Source organism: Mastomys coucha, unplaced genomic scaffold (genome assembly GCF_008632895.1).
Source record: "Mastomys coucha isolate ucsf_1 unplaced genomic scaffold, UCSF_Mcou_1 pScaffold18, whole genome shotgun sequence".
Classification (NCBI taxonomy): Eukaryota; Metazoa; Chordata; class Mammalia; order Rodentia; family Muridae; genus Mastomys; species Mastomys coucha.
Window position 1 is genome coordinate 48,930,143 of NW_022196900.1, and position 16,753 is coordinate 48,946,895.

General features: G+C 43.6%; 1 protein-coding gene and 1 pseudogene across 2 annotated transcripts in view; one reads left to right on the forward strand and one right to left on the reverse strand.

Moving 5' to 3' along the window:
- Mtap (methylthioadenosine phosphorylase) overlaps positions 1-13,888 on the forward strand; it is a 42,236-nt gene extending 28,348 nt beyond the window's left edge. Inside the window, exons 5-8 of one of the 2 annotated variants that reach the window (XM_031377829.1) lie at positions 5,600-5,702; positions 6,534-6,773; positions 10,548-10,670; positions 13,140-13,888. In XM_031377829.1, coding sequence (XP_031233689.1) covers positions 5,600-5,702; positions 6,534-6,773; positions 10,548-10,670; positions 13,140-13,178 — 505 coding nt within the window. In that variant the 3' untranslated portion in view covers positions 13,179-13,888. Of the gene's footprint in view, positions 1-5,599; positions 5,703-6,533; positions 6,804-8,362; positions 8,976-10,547; positions 10,671-13,139 lie in introns of those variants that run through there. The other variant, XM_031377830.1, reaches the window with a different exon arrangement.
- A 2,098-nt stretch (positions 13,889-15,986) lies between these two features.
- On the reverse strand, positions 15,987-16,109 carry LOC116097329 (annotated as a pseudogene).
- Positions 16,110-16,753: the final 644 nt, after the last annotated feature.

Consider the following 16,753-nt stretch of genomic DNA (forward strand, 5'->3'; position numbering starts at 1 on the left):
TTCTAAAAGAATTATTTATGGGTATGAACTTTGCCTGTGTGTATGTGTGTGTGCACTCCATCTGTGAATGTCTGGTGCCCTCAGTGGTCAGAAGAATGTGTTGGATCTCTTGGAACTAGAGTTGTAGATGGCTGTGAGCTACCTTATGGATGCTAGGAACCAAACAAGGGCCTTCTGTGACCAACAAGTGCTCTTAACACTCCCAAGAACAAAGAACGCTTGTTCTTATGTGGCCTGGTGTACTTTGTTCTTATGTGGCCTGGTGTACTGATAGCAAGATCTCATGGCAGACTGTAAGGAGGAATAAAGAAGCCCTCTTCAGTGGCCAGTCTCATCACTGATGTTTGAACACCCATTGGGTTCTTTCTTTTTTTCTGTTGTTGTTGTTGTTAAAAGTATTAAACAATTGGGTGTACTCCAGAGATTGGAATTATCCTAAAGAGCTGGGAGAATCTCTTCCCCAGAAACCATCCTTGTGAGCAAAGCCATGTCGCCTTTGGGGCAGTTGACCAACTCTACACTCGTGCCCGGGCTTACTAGGGACAGAGGCCGCATTTAGAAACTACCTCAGAAGTTGTGATGGTTTTGTTTTCTGGAAAACAAGTGTTTCTCTCTGGTGCATTTTTAGCTTTACATTTCTTCAAGGGAGAGTATTGACTAACACTTACAAGCTAATTCAAAGATCTCTACTTAAGAAACAGCCTACTGGTTGTTTTTTGTTTGTTTTGTTTTGTTTTTGCTGTGCTGTGTCTGAAAGATCCCAGTGTTGTCTCTCTGACTACCTTGAACTCATTTCTCTTGGCGGTGCGAGCATTATGTGTCTCCTTCACTCTTTCAAAGAGATGTTTTGTTTGTGCATTCCTGGTTTTATTTTAGTGCCTGAGCTGGTCAGTTTTAACTGGCATCCTTAACACAATTTAGAATCATCTAGAAAGAGAGAGTCTCAGTGAGGAATTATTAAGGCCAGGTGGGCCTATGGATGTGTCTGTGGGTGGTATCTTGATGTCAAGAAAGCTAGTTGATTGTGGACAGCACCCATTCCCTACCCAGGGGTCCTAAGTAAAGTCTCTCTGCTGTATCATGTAGATGTGATATGACCACCTTTCTTCTCTCACTAGAACTTCCCCCACAGAGATGGACTCCAGCCTGAAATTGTGAGCTAAAACCCTTTTTCCCTCCTAAGTTGCTCTTTGTCAGAGTATTTTGTCACAGCAACAGAAAGGAAACCAGGAGAGCATCTACCCGTTTGACAGCCTTGAGCAGATTTAGAGGTTTACATGTGGCCCACCAAAATGCCAACTCCCATGTTGGTAGAAGAGAGTACAGAAGCAGATGCTCCATGTGCAGCAGTGGCCAGTGCCAGCCCCTTGTATTATATTATTTCATTCCACCCTCACTTAGCCCATATAGGGTGTGTGGTTTTGTCTCTCCTGCCCCCACTTTTAAATAGAGGAAGATCTGAGGCTGAGGCGTAGAGATCAGAGTGACTTTCCCAGAGGCAAGCAGCCAGTGAATAGTAAACAGCCTGATAATTGGTCCATGCTTAGTTAGGAGACAAAGTTAATCTCTTTATTTTAGAAGAGGATGCAGACCCTCTGCAGGACTTCTTTACTGCTATACAAATCATGATTGGGTTGATCATATATCAAACTATAGAAACAAGTGTATCCATGTCCTATTGATGCTCTAACAAATTAATTACAAACTTAAGAGCTAACCAAAAATTTGTCATCTTGGTATTATTTGGTTAGTAGTTTAGCATGAGTCTCACTGGGCCTTTTTTATTTATTTATTTTAAGCAGTTAGCCAGTCTATATTACTCTATGGGTGGTGCTTAAGATGGAGTCCATATCCTGACCCTTTTTTGTGCTCTACACTCCTTGGCTTAGGCCCACATCCATCCACAGCCAGCACTAAAGGATGAAGTTCTTATCACTCTGACATCTACACATCTTCTACCCTCTTGCACATTTAAGGATTCTTGTAATAATGATGTTCCCGTATAATTAATCTAGAATTATCATTCTATTTTGAAGCCGGCTTCATACTAGCTATATGCTACCTTTGTTTCTCTCTGCCAGGTAAGGTAAAGTAATCGTAGGTTCTATGGATAAACCTGTGGTTGTCTTGTGGGGTAGGCATGACCCAAATGTAACACTGAGATACAATTGCATCTGAGTGTGTTGAGGGGCAGCCACTTTTAAGCAAGTGGGTATTTTAGTCTATATCAGCTGCCATAACAAAATAGTATATACTGCTAAGCAACAGAAATTTCTCAGAAGGCTGAGAAGATCCAGAAAATGGATCTGGTGTCTGAGAAGAGCTAGCCTTCTTGGCATCATCTTACTGTGTGTCTTCGTGTAGTAAAAAGGGAAGGACTTGGTTCCCTGGATCCTCTAAGGGCCCTAGAACCAGTCATGGGGATGCAGTGTGCTTGCTACTCATGACCTGGTCTTAGTTTCTTGATGTTGTGACCTTAAGGGGTAGGATTTCAACATAGAAATCTGAAGGTTGTACAAGCCTTATATGATGCTGTGAGGATTTTGTTTTAAATGTATATAGTTTGGGGTGTTGAGGACTTTGTACAAGACACATTTGGTTGGTTGGTTAGTTAGTTGGTCTTTAATTGAAACAAAAGGATGAGTTACATCTCTGGCCCATATCACTCAACAACAATTGAACTACACACCTTAAAACAAAAATTGTGAACCTGTATGGGCTAGTTTGGTTGAAATTGGGAGGTGACCTTTCTGACTTTGTTAGCAGCCTCTCTTGTTCCAATACTGCATCTGCAAGATTGTTCTAGGCTTTGTACTGAGTTGGAGAAGATGCAGGTTCTCTGACAGAGTCTCAGAGGAAGTCAGGAGTTCCACGGGTGACTCACATTTGCTTTAGGATTTCCTTTGGGGTTGCCTTGTTGTTTCTCAGCTCTGGTTTTAAACCCCTCGCTCTGTCGGAATTCATTTAGTGTGGATAGTTCTTCAGTTTATGATCCATGTGTGGGTATGTTCTATTTACGGCAATTTAGCTTTTGATTACTAACCATTTCACAGAGCACAGTGACACTTGGGTTAGTGGGGCAGATGCCACAAGTAGGTTTATCTTCATGGAGTGTGACCTCCCCCAACCTCAAGGGAGCTGAAGCCAACCTTGCCCTTGCTACAAAGCAGCTAGCCCACTTGGGTGGAGCTTCCTAAGATAAAGATAGCCCTTTAGTTCTGCCACTTCTCTGCCTCTCCTGCTAGGAGCTACACCTGGCTGAGCTGCTTCACTTGCCTCCGGAGGACAAGATGCTAATTTGGCTACAAGATCCTGGCTCACTGGGGGATGGGTTTCCCTGCTTATTTAATTCTCAGATTCTAAATAGACATTGGACCTTGATTAGGAACCTCGACTCTTCTCATTTTTCTCTCACCATCTGATTCCCCTATTTTCCCAGGCTCCTGCCTCTCTTCCAGAGACCCAGTTTGCCTAGCTGCTGGCGGCTACTACAATAGAAGAGAAAAGTGTTGCTTTTAATGTTACTTTTCCTCTCTTCCCAGGGGCCGAGTTTTCTGGGTCCTCAACCTGCAGCTAATTCTCAGGTGTCTCTACTATGTTACCAGGGCGACTTGATTGACTCACTTTTCTTACTATGAGATGAGCATATGGATTATTTTTGTATGTTTTTTGTTTTGTTTTGTTTTGTTTGAGGTAGAGTTTTACTTTGTAGCTCTGGCAGTCCTGGAACTCACTATGTAGACCAGCCTGGCCTGAACTCACAGAGATCCACCTTCTGAGTACTAGAGTCAAAGTCATTTGGCTCCAGGCCCAGTGAGTACTATGTTTTATTAGAAAAGGGGGAGAATGAAAAATATACAGAATTTGCTATAACTATGTAACTTGTATTAGATACCTTCATTTAATAAGGAAAATGTAAGCCAGGCTGTGGTGGCTCGCCCCTTAACTCCCAGTTCTTGAGTTCAAGGCCAGCCTAGTCTATAGAGTAAGTTCCAGGACAGCCAAGGATACACAGAGAAACCCTGTCCTGAAGAACAAAAAGAAGGAAAAATGTAAACTGCCCCATTTGAAGGAAGGAATTAAGACCAGTCAACAAGTATTAAGTACCATAGCAACACGCAGTGTGTTTGCCACAGGCGGAGATGTGGGGAGACAGAAGCAGTGGACATGTTGTTAAGATAGGTGTTCCTGCCTGGACACCTGTTGCCATAGCTACTGGACGTTTTAGTGTCCTTGCTTTATAATCCTTGTTGCAAATGGGAACATTGCTACAACTTGACTCATCATCAAAACTAAAACTAGGCAGATCTGGAGGTGATAACAAGGCATCCTTTTGTTGGTCAGTCTTCCAGAGAAAACCCTGTTGATGTAGGCTAGAGCTGTCTTGTGACCCATTCTTCAACCTCAGCTGGATGCCATGGGGTAAGCTCTGACTTCTCCTTGAGGCCTGAGAAAGAGTCAAGAGTCATAGAGCTTACTTTCCTCCACAGCAGTGGGGCTTCTTCAGCTCACAGAGAGATGACTTTGATGCCAAGTCGAGTCACTTGGACCCAGCCCAAGGAATAGTCAATTTGGAACAGTACCAAATTATGCCAGCTGTGTAAGTGGAACCAGCAAAAAGAATTTTCCATTCTGCCCCATTCCCGCTCCACACCAGATTTTCTGCTTTCAGCTTTCCTATGTCCCATCCTTGCTTCGTCTCCCCTCAGCAGGAAAACGGAGGCAGGAGATAGGGGTTTTCCCTGAGTTACTCAGTAGTTCAACTTTAGAAAAATCAATATATTCAAAAAAGTAGTTGGTAGTTTTTTTCTGAAAATTTCCAAGGAGAAGTTGAATTAACTGGCAGTGAGTTCATTTTAGCCTGTCTTTTATGGGTTCCAAAAACAGAATTTAGAAAAAAACAAAACAAAACAAAACAACTTGAAATAAAAAAACTAGTGAGAACTAGTTAAAACAGGTAGAAACAAGCTGACCAAGAGACAGATTACCAGTGGAGCAGGGCAATCTAGCTGATTTACACGATGACCTAGAAAAATGGGACTAGGATTGAGGCAGCAGTTATTTTTACTTTAAAGACATCACAGTTAACTGTGGGTAAGGACTTTGTATGGATCTGAAACAAAGCAATTGTTTAAAAAGTTGGGTTTGGGGGGGTTGTTTGGTTTTGTATGGTTGGTTGGTTTTTTAGATTTTAGGGAGACATGGGTGTCATCTCATTCAGTTCATACAATGTGCAGTTATGAAAAAGCTAACAAATAGAATGAGTCTGTACAGTTGGGGGAACTTGTGTGAGTCTGGGAAATTACTCATGGAGCCTACTCTTCTGTGTACGTCATAATAAAAGTTTCAGATTGACTTTGATTGGTCATTGCCCCTCCCTGAGGTCCTGACTTAGCAGTCTCAGGGAGTACCCTTTCATTCCTGGTTAGGAGTGTGTTACAGTCAGCCCAAAGCTAGAAGAGTCCAGTTCAAACCTGAAGCTGCTCTGTGGGTTACGTTCACTTATCTACAGCTATTGGATAAGAAGTGACCTAGAAGCTTCAGAGGGCAGAGCCAGTGCTTTAACTGTAGTAAAAACCTCACCACCTTGTCTTTCTAGGACATCCCTTAGACCTCAGACCTTCTATGATGGGAGTCATTGCAGTGCCAGAGGAGTGTGCCATATCCCAATGGCTGAACCGTTTTGCCCCAAAACAAGAGAGGTTAGTAGTCTCCCTTACAGGTGTATCAGAAGAGCTTGGAACGCTATCTGCAGGTAAATCAGTTGGCTGAGTAGGTATCCCTCTTCATCCCTCAGCTTTGGTTTTGAAAAGCAGTGGTTACCTGATGAGCCCTTTCCCTTGGCTAAGAATATATCCATTATTAGTTACTTTAAGCAGAGTCATTTCATCTGCTGAGCCATCTCTCCAGTCCCAGAACTGTTTCTGATGCAACTAATGTTTCTAAAAAACCTTGCAGTAAGGAAGCCCAGATAAGTTGATCTCTGGACAGAAAAAAAAAAAAAATCAGGAAAGCCATTCTTATTTCGCCATATGTCTTTGGAGGGGCGGCAAGCTGGTGGGGGTGGGGGGGGCGGGGAGAGACTTTGTTCCAAAAGGCCAGAGTCCATGTAAAAGAGCAGTGACTGGCCAGCTGCACTCTGGGAAATGATGGCACTGGGCCAGACTTTGGAGCTGTGCGTAACAAGTGATACGTTAGCCGACTCAGTGTGATAGGTCAAGACCCGAGACCTCAGTCCAGGCTGAAACCCCAGAATATCCTTCCTACGTTCTAAACAGTGAATGGAATTCAAGTACATAAACCAAAGTCTGGTGTGTTTCTCTTTAACAGCTATGAGCTGTGCCTGCAGTGGACCTGAGTGTGTGAGTGCAGGGTGTGATGGCCTCTTTCAGTGATCTAGGTTCCCTCAGGATGTAACATGATCTAGGTGCCCTAAGGATATGACAACAAAATCTACTTTAGGTAATTAGTTTGCTAAAGCAGAAAGGTAAGATCTTGGACTGTGTGTGTGATTTGTGCTCCTCCTTTTCCAGGTCCTCATAGAAACAGCTAAGAAGCTTGGACTCCGGTGCCACTCAAAGGGGACGATAGTCACAATTGAGGGGCCTCGTTTCAGCTCCCGGGCAGAAAGCTTTATATTCCGTACTTGGGGCGCGGATGTTATCAATATGACCACTGTTCCAGAGGTGGTGCTTGCTAAAGAGGCTGGAATTTGTTATGCAAGCATTGCCATGGCAACCGATTATGATTGTTGGAAGGAGCATGAAGAAGCAGTAAGTGGGAGTCTCTTCTGATCACGTGAGGTGTGGACGTCAGCCACCAAGAGAATTTCTCATTGGTTTTCTTTGGATTGTTCTCAGGGCCTTTGCTAGGCTTTGTTAGATATTTTCTGTAGTTCCTATTGGAACCCACAGAGGGTCAGGGAGTGCTGAGAATCAACAGTGCAGGCACTACATCGTGGTCACATAGATATATTGAGAATCACTGAGACCTGGGCCTTCCTTTAAAGAGAAAGATTTACTTTGTATGTGGTTTCCTTGTGCTATGGCTATTTATGTTTATTTTCATGGAGAAAGCAAGCCTAGTCCCTATCCTATTCATCATACCGTGGCCACTGTCCCAGCAACTGTTTCTCCCCATCCAGTTATACACAATACTGAGTCACCTAGTCGTGTCATCTGTGCACTGGCCTGTACTTACCGGGCAACACAAACGAATCCTGGTCCTTTGGCTTTAGTAAAGGCTTTATTGCTTTATTCTCATTGCAGCTAGTCGTAAGGTGTTTCTTTGTATTTTCTTATAGGAGAGTTTTGAGGCCGACTATATCTGGCCTGTCAGCTTAAGAGCTCCTCCCAGCTCCATGATCTAGAGAAGCTGTTTTCAATTAATGGGAAATATTAGCCTTCTGTCACTTCCTGGCCACACATTGTTTCCTGTCAGATTTTCTCATCAGTCTCAAGCTAGACAGCTAGACGCCTCCTCTACAGAGGCAGCGATGGCTCTTAATGCCACATGGGTGCATGGCTCACTTCTGTGAGTGGGAAAGCGTAAAGACAAGTAATGCCACAAGAAAGATACCTGTAAACATGGCATCTGCTCAAATGGCCATCTGTGTCATTGTGCTTTAAACAAATTACAGCCTGACATGACAAGGTTTTAGAGTGGCCTAAACTCACCTCAGTTTCCTTATGACACTCAACAAATTATTTAGTGTGGTTTTTTCTGAAATAAAGCCAGTGCATGGAGCAGAGGAATGACTCGCTGCTTTGTGCTTTTGTGTGTGTGTGTGTGTGTGTGTGTTGTTTGTTTTTGCCATTTTAACCAAAACACTGAACAGAACAGATTGTGGGGAAGCCACCATAGCAGTTCCTGTGGCACACCCAGGAAGCAAGGAGAGCTAGACTGAACAAGAATGGGGCAATAACCTTCCAAGGCCGTTATCCCAGTCATTGCAACAACCGTCAAGCCCAACCTCCTAGTACTGGTTCTAATCTGTGGGTCACAACCCCTTTGGGGGTTCAAAGGACCCTTTCGCAGAGGTTGCCTAGACCTCGTGCATTGCAATTCATAGTGGTAGCAAATTACAGTTCTGGAGTAGCAGTGGAGTTAATTTATTCCACAACACAAGGAACTGTGCAGTAAAGTGTCACAGCATTAGGAAGGTTGAGAACCACTGCCCTAAAGGTTCTACTGGCTGAGGAACAAGCACTCAAACATGAGCCTGTGGTGTCCATTGCAGATCCAAGCCATGAAGGAGAGGCAGGACTGTTCACATGTGCAGGAGCAGGAGTCAGGAAACTCTAGGCCTGGGTATAAACTCCCACAAAGTTCACCCCAACTAGCCTACTTTTGTCATCTACAGGCTGCCTCTAAAAGAATCAACTCTAATCTCTCAGTGTCACTGCCAGGTGGGGAAGAAGTGCTCAGATCATGAGCTCATGGGAGGCAGCCAAGAGTCAGATCACAGCAAGAGGTTTGGAGAGTTCAAACCACTCGGGTGTGGGTGTGTAAAGAAGTGAACCTTGGAAGTTTGAGCTCGATTTTGAAGTGAGTCACAGGGTCAATAGGAAGAGCATTATGAATGGAACCCAACAACAGAAACAAAGTTAGTTCAGAGTCAACAGGGAAAATATATAGACAAGAGTTAAAATGACTGAGGTTGAGTCTCTGGCTGCCATAAATGCCTGCATGTGATAACACACCTTAAATTGCACCTCTGCATGTGCCGCAGGGTTGCTGAGCGTCTGCTGCTGTGGCGCTCACACTTCCTCACCATGTCCTGGTGTTTGTAGAAGCGAGGAGGATGAGGAGACACAATTTTATCTCATGTCCTTGGGTCTGAGCTGTCTTCTAAGCAGGATAAAGCAAGGCAAGGCTCTGGGCCTGGTGATAAACTTTCCCCTATGAACCAGTTCATTCATACAGAAAGGTAGATAGTAACATGAGAACATATGAGCCCAACCACACTCTTCAGTCTTCATGCCCAGTCATGTTTAATTTATACCTCCATAATTTTAATCCAGAAACATCGCGGGAGGTAGCTAAGTAATTAGATTATAATTATAGTTACTTAATATGCTCAAGCAAATTTCTAGTTCTAGTTAAATATCATAAATAATATGCATGTTATAAGTGTCTTCTGTGTGCATGCGCACATACAGACACGTGCACACAAATATATACACCAGTTTCTGAAGAGCCAGTTTAGCGCCCAATTTATGCTGGGTAAGCATTCTGCCATTGAGCTATATCCCCAGTCCTAGAAGTAATTTTTTTTTTTGTCTTGTACAGGAACTTAAGATGCTAAGCACAGTTGGCACACGCCCAAACAGCAGCACTTGGGGGGCAGAAGCAGGAGAATCCTGAGTTTGAAAGCAGCTTGTACTACACAGTGAGGGACTGCTTCACAGGAAAGGATGAGGAACAGGGAAAGGGGAGGAGCCTGCTGAGTCTCCCACACTCTAGCTTCCTATAAACTTCCTACACATGTGTCCCTCGGTCTTATGTATTGGATGCTGGGTCTAGATACAGAAGGAATGTTAAGCATTGTAATGGTGACTTGTGACGATAACACAGAGTGAGTTGGAATTTTTCTCAGGTGGTTTGTCTTGGTTTGTTCGTTTCTTTAGGCTCTTGGGTGTAGTTTATGGTGTTAACCACCGGTCTGTTTACTATGAGTCATAAAAATAACACTTTCCTTTCCCCCCCCCTTAAAAGATGCTTTTAGAATATTTAGCTCCTGTTTAGTTATCCAGTGTAGCAAATTGGACTGGAATTTACTTTTCTATGGACCAAGAAGGGTGGTGGTGGCAGCAGCGGCTGCTACTGCTGCTTGACATCTGTGATATTTCCTTGAGCTTTTCAGAAATAACATTGGGCTGTGTTAAGGCCTTTCCCCTAAGGTGAAGGGCAGTGTTTGGGCTCAGAGGATTAAATTTGGAGTAAACAGGCTTACAGCACAGGTTTGTTTTAGTCCGTTCAGGCAGCTATGAGAAAAATCCCATTAGAAGTAGCTTCTAGACCAAAAAGAAGGCCTTGTTTTTATAGTTCAAGGGGTTGAACTGATTGACTGTACATCTGGTAAGAACCCATTTCATGGTCTCAGTTACTTTTAAATTGTTGTGATAAGACATGACTGAGACACCTTATAGAAAGAAGGAGTTTCCTAGAGGCGCACAGCCCAGAGGGCAGGGTGTACAGGAGCAGGCAGGTAGGCATGGCACTAGAGCCGTAGGGTGACCTCAGTACCTTCCCAAACAGTTCCACCAACTGGGGACCAAACATCCAAACAGATGAGCCTGTGGGGCCATTCTCATTCAAACCACAAGAATGAGAGAGTTCGCTATAATTCCCAGACCCCGTTCCTAGCAGCAGTGCCAGCCTGACCTAAGTAACCCACTCCTGATAATCCCAGCTTCCTGACACCCTCAGAGAGAACGAAATTCCTCAAGATGAATTCGGAAGGGAGACAGATGTCCCACACCAGAGCAAGGCAGGGACACGGTTAAGTGTTCCATGAAAAGCAGTTTATGCTCTTCTCTCTCCAGGTGTCAGTGGATGGGGTTTTAAAGACCATGAAAGAAAATGCCAATAAAGCCAAAAGTTTACTCCTCACTACTATACCTCACATAGGGTCGATGGAATGGTCAGAAACGCTCCGTAACCTGAAGGTAAGCGTCCTTACGTCTATAAGCAGACTTGTTTTATGGCTTGTAACTGTAATCTGTCTTTCACCTTCAGTTTGGTCTATCTCCTTGTGCGTTTTGTACAGGCTGGCATTGCTTCTTTTTTTTTTTTCCAACAAGCTTTTTTGTCCTCTAGCGCCCCAGATTCTTTCCGTCGTCCTGGAGTTGTCTTACATCTTGGCTCAGGAGGCTCAAGAGTGTGCGCTTCCCTTGTGCTCAGTTTTTTTTTCTTCTCTTTGGTAGATTGATGCAGGCTGTAGGCAGGCCTTTATAGCCAGGATATCAATAGATCAGTGACAAAGTGGAGGGAAATGGCTTCTTTAGGCCAGTAATACATGAAGTCAAGGCGATTATTAATGGTGCCTAAATGACACGTTGCAGATTGGTAGACTCTCAACTCTAGTGTTTGTTCTCAGGATATGGTTTAAACTGTAAGCTTGGAGAGCGCCATTTTTAATGGCCACTTTGTGACTTGATTAACTGGGGTGAGTAAGGAGCCTTACCGTCATTCCACTTTTCCTTTTCTTGTACCTAAAAAGAAAAGTACCTCCAGGTGTCCTAGACCTTATCTATGCTCCTGGACCCTTTGACAGTCACTGAGAGGATGGCGCAGGGAGATAGGAGCTACCCCTACCTGAATTAGCACCTCCCCCAGGAATGAGCCACAGGGTTAGCATAGTGAAGCCATTGTAAGGTAGTAAGTTAAGGTAGTATAATGTTTTCTGTCTCGTATGGAATGCCACAGCACAGCGTAGTTGTAGAGTCGTAACGATGTTGGAGAGTCGCTCCAGTGAACTGTGCAGCACACTGCTGTGCCCACGGGTCTCAGCCTGTAGGACTGGGAAGGCCAGGAATGTTATAATGTAATATCTTTCCTAAGAGGAGATACTCCCGGCTTCAGCGGAGATATCCCACTGGATACTTAGGAGATAAATGTTTACTTAATGAGTACATAATTTTCCTTCCATGAAGGATTCTGTCGCAGCTAAGGTGCAAAAGGATCTTGTGATTATTCTAGTTCTGGGAGGATGTGGGGGTGGGGGTGGGGGACAGGAGATAAAAATCTACTGATTACGAAACAGTGGTTTGACAAAGCAATTTCAAACAGATGTACTCAGGCCACTCACAAGTTCGTTTGCTGGAACCATGACTCACTGTGGCCTTCGCAAGCCAGTTTTGGACTCACAAGCTATGATGATCCAGCCTTATGCTCACCGCAGTTTCATGTTCCAAGTCAGTTCCCTAAAAGACGTTCTGAGATGGTGCAGATCAGTGATCCCTTTGAAGCTGCTGTTGTGTGGTCATGTAAATACTCACTTTAAAGCGAGTCATTTAGTGTAACATTCATCAGATTTCAAATGAAGTGAAGAATTGAAGGTTGGAGAATTGTCTTTTAGACAAACTTGAGTACCGTGACCTTCGCTCTGGAGTAATAAGGAACATGGGACTAATAATTTTTACTCTGAATCACCTAGGTACCAAAATGTATATAATGAAATGCATATCATCTGTTCATTCACTAGTTCATTCCACAAACATCAATCAGCTCTCTGCGTCAAGCTCCAAAGAGTTATCACAGTACCCAGCCGCAGGGTGTGGCAGCACATGCCTTTAATGCCAGCAGTTGAGAGACAGAGGAAAGTAGATCTCTGTGAGTTCAGGGTCAGCCTGGTCTACAGAGTGAATTTCAGGTCAGCTGGGGTGACATAGTGAGATCTTGTCTCCAGAAACAACCTATAGGACAATACCCAGAGACTCTCTAGGATGGCGAAGATCTCATTGTGTTGCTGACTGAGGCCCATTAAAACTTCAGTGACTTTACAGTGATACAGGATAAGGGGTAGAGGAACCCCTTAAGCTGGGAGACTGTGGAGGAACATGTGTGATTTTCACAGCAGTCCCCTGAGATGAGCACTGCTAAGCACAGTTGTCACAGAAGGGAAGGACAAACAAGAAATCAGAGTTGCTCCTAATGTCCCACATATGGTTAGTGGTTTCCTTTAGCTACATTTTTAATTTTTCTTGTGGGGTGTGTGTGTGTGTGTGTGTGTGTGTGTATGTGTGTGTGTGTGTGTGTGGACATCCAGGTGCCATGGTGAGTGTGTGAAAGTTAGAGGGCAGCTTGTAGGATTTGATTCTCTTTCCACCATATGGGTTCCAGTAATTGAGCCCAAGTGTCAGGCTTGGTGGAAAGCTCCCTTACCCCATGAGCCATTTTGCCTGCCCTAATTAGTGTTTTTTAAATTTTGATTAATGTGGGAAGTATCTGAAAAGTTTTAATAAATATGTGTCCCATGAGTCCTTCCTATAATCCATAGCATCTCAAGGATTCCATTGTTTTGTTTACGATTTTTAACTGCTGCTGCTGCTGTTGCTTTTCAGAGAAGTGCTGGGGTCCTTATACTGTCTGCTTCCTGTAGTCCTTGTCATCTCTGCTTACTTTCTTCCTTTCAGAACATGGCCCAGTTTTCCGTTTTACCACCAAGACATTAAAACAGCATGGCTGACACAAGAAGACTTTCTACTTCTAGTCTTTGGGGAATTTGGCTTAAACAAAAATGGGAAAGATACGCAGCCTTCATGCCTTTGCCTGGAAAGAAAGACACTGTTAGCGATTCAACCAAGATCCCGGCTCCTCCAGGACCCAGAAGGAAAGCAGACAGCCTGCCAGACAAAGCCCGAGAGCACATCTGTCTCATTTTCCCTATTAAACTGACAGCAAGGAAGACTGGTGAGAACATCCACTTCCCTACACTGCTAAGGAACCAATACGAGCTCGAGATGGGACTGTGATTGTAAACTGGTGCCATGTTTCTGGCACCTTGGTATTTATTCTAGGAGTTTCTCTTGAAGAAGTTATGAGATACTCATTCGAAGAATCGTGTAAAAGAAGGACATTTCCTGTCATAGTAAAATAATCAAAACTATCTGAATATCAAAAAAATTAGGTGTGTTGTATTTCCGTTATACTTAGGCTATGGAGCAATCAAGTGGAAATCATATTTTCTCACAAAGAAATGATCAATCTTTTTCTCTACTTTTAAGTATCAAATAATAAAGTTGTAAAAATTAAAATGGACTTAGAGAACTTTGAAACTCTTTTGGTGGTGAAGCAAAGACAATAATATAAATGCTCTGTGTATGTGATCCAAGATATATAAGCCAAATAACCCCATTCCCCAAATAAAGAAATAAAGAAAAGTGCTGTGTGAGGAGCTTACATCTTTGCTTAAGAAAGATCCTGGGTCACCACACAGCTAACACAGCTGTAATTGAGAAAGCCAAGGCCAGTGTTCAATGCTAAGATGTATAAAAAGTCAGACCACTTCACAGATTAAGCCAGTGTGACTCAAGTTGACACATAATCAGTTGGCAATGTTTTGCTTTTAAAAAAAAAAAAAGAAAAGAAATTAGAAGCCTACCCTTTTATGTTTTCAAATGACAGTTGTTACAGGTGCCCTACAGCTCTTGTAAAAGGTCCGTAAAGTGAATGTGTTTGTGTCTGAAATTGACTTCAAGACAACAAGCTGTTGCTTGTAAGCAATAAATGAACTGTGTGCTCCAGCATTCATGTTGAGGCCCTGGATAAGTGCAATTGTAACAGTTCTTCCAGCACTGGCTATTAGCAGTTCATGGAGCCTCCGTGAGTCCGGACCAGGGCTTTGGGTTGTTTTAACTCACTGCAGTGTAAACAGTTCTTGCCCCTCAGCCACTGTGGAGTAGGCATCTGTCTTGTTGTCTTTAGAAAATGCTGCTCTCTTCAGCATGGAGAATGACTCTCTTCACTGGCCTTTCTAGCATCATCGTGTACAGGCTTCTTTTCTTTTTCCTTAATCTTTCATTGTGATGAAATATGCTTGTAATCACCGAGTCTGGCTCAACATGATGTTGTCCATTCCATCCATTTTCCTCCTAATGGGTATCATAATTCCACTCCTTTCTGACAAAATGAAGTCTCATCATGTATCCTCTCCACATTCTTATCCACTCATTTGCTGATAGACTTGTGGGCTGATTCCATAGTGTACCTGTTCTGAGTAGTGTTTCAATAAACATCAGTTTGCAGACTTCTCAAATGACCAGATTATACTTCTGCATTTATGTTGGGTCTTGGCTATTGCTGTTTGTATAGAAACTCCATTTTGAGAACCGCTATCTAAACCATTTGTCTGGTGGTTTTTTAGACATATTCCAGACCTCAGACCTAGTCAAAGGCATCACTTGGTCCATTGTACATTTGTTTACAACTTTTTATTTGTTCTAATTGCTTGAATTTCAAATGCACACTAATCCACTCATCTCCCCTCCCTTCATACCCACCTTCCACCCTTGCAACCTCCCCTGCCAACAGAAGCTATAGCGAGTGCCTCACGGTATGTCCTACAGTATACTCTTTTTGTCCACATTTCTTGTCTTGCAAATGTTGGTTGCGTTGAGCTCTTGGTCTGGTATAAGAGCCTCTGGCTTTCGCTATACTAGCAATACTGGAATTTCCCTGGGACTCTTCATATATCCTGTTGTTGCCCTAGGACCAGCCCCTTCATTCTAGCAGCTCATCTATGGGGTGCATGTTGGGGTGTACCAATTCAAAGCCTTGGATCTGAGCTGGACAGCCCACAAGCCCTCCTGCACCCACACTACGAGGACAAGCTCTCCTCCCCTGTGCCAGCTGGCCTATCCAGTGCTGCAGCCAGCAAAAGGCTGATCATCTCAGGCTAGCTCCCTGTCTGAGTCATCTTGGGCTCTCTCTCCTTGCCTGAGTACCCTCGTGGATCATCTGTTTGGTCTTTCTCCAGCCTGGGGCCCATGGGTGGAGTTCTAGTCTCCAGCTTGCTCCCCACCCTAGGAGCCTGTCAGGGCCTGCACAGTGCCAAACTAGTGATGATCTTAGGCTAGCTCCCTTCACTCCCTGTCCAGGAAACCTCCTGGCACTGGAATAGTGGTGGACTCAGGCTTGCTTTTCTCAGGGTACGTTAGGTTACTAATCATTCAAATGTTCATAGGTGATTTAGGTAGAGTTTCACTGCTATGAACAGGCACCATGACTAAGATAAGTCTTATAAGGGACAACGTTTAATTGGGCTGGCTTACAGGTTCAGAGGTTCAGTCCATCATCAAGGTGGGAGCATGGCAACATCTAGGCAGGCATGATACAGGCAGAGCTGAGAGTTCTACATCTTCATCTGAAGGCAGCTAGTGGAAGACTTGAATTCCAGGCAGCTAGGATGAGGTCCTATAGCCCAAACCCACAGAGACACACCTACTACAACAGGGCCACACCTTCTAAGTCGTGCCACTCCCTAGGCAGAGCATATACAAACCATCACAATAGGTCAGAACACTAAGCATAGACATAGCTTCTCTCTGCCACCTACTGACTCACATGTACACAACAGCCACACATACAATGCCTCTAGGGGCAGGCAGGTTCATTATACTTTTGTTTTAACTGTTTCTTGCTCTTTATTAAGTTATGTCAGCACACAAATATGCTTCATTTCTCCCTTTCAATATGTGTATGTGTAGTGCCGCATATCAAACACAAAGCCTTGTGTGTACCAGGCAAACACTGTGCCATGGAGCTATACTTCTTGGCCTCCATTAAAATTCTTTATTGTCTTAATTTCTTTGACTTGCTTTGGAATAAAATCCTTTCCTAGTTTTTTTGTTTGTTTTTGTTTTTGCCTTAGCGTGTATAAAATACCTTTGCTGCTGTGTTTAGATAACTTGACAAAAGCAACATAAGGAAGTATGGATTTATTTTGCTTCACAGTTCAAGAGTGCAGTCCAGAGCTTGAGGCAGCTGTTCACATTGCATCTACAGTGAAGAAGTAGAAAATGATGACTGCTTGTGCTCAGTTCACATTATCATTTTTAGACAGTCCAGGATCGCAGCATAGGGAATGGTGCCACCCATATTGGCTCTACTCAAGTTCCCACTTTAGAAAACCTAATCAACATAATCCTAAACAGGCAAGCTGAGTTCATCTCCTGGGTGATTCTAGATCTCATCTAGAGTTGACAACTGACATTGAGCATAACATTCTCCATTCTCTTGCTCAGTTCAA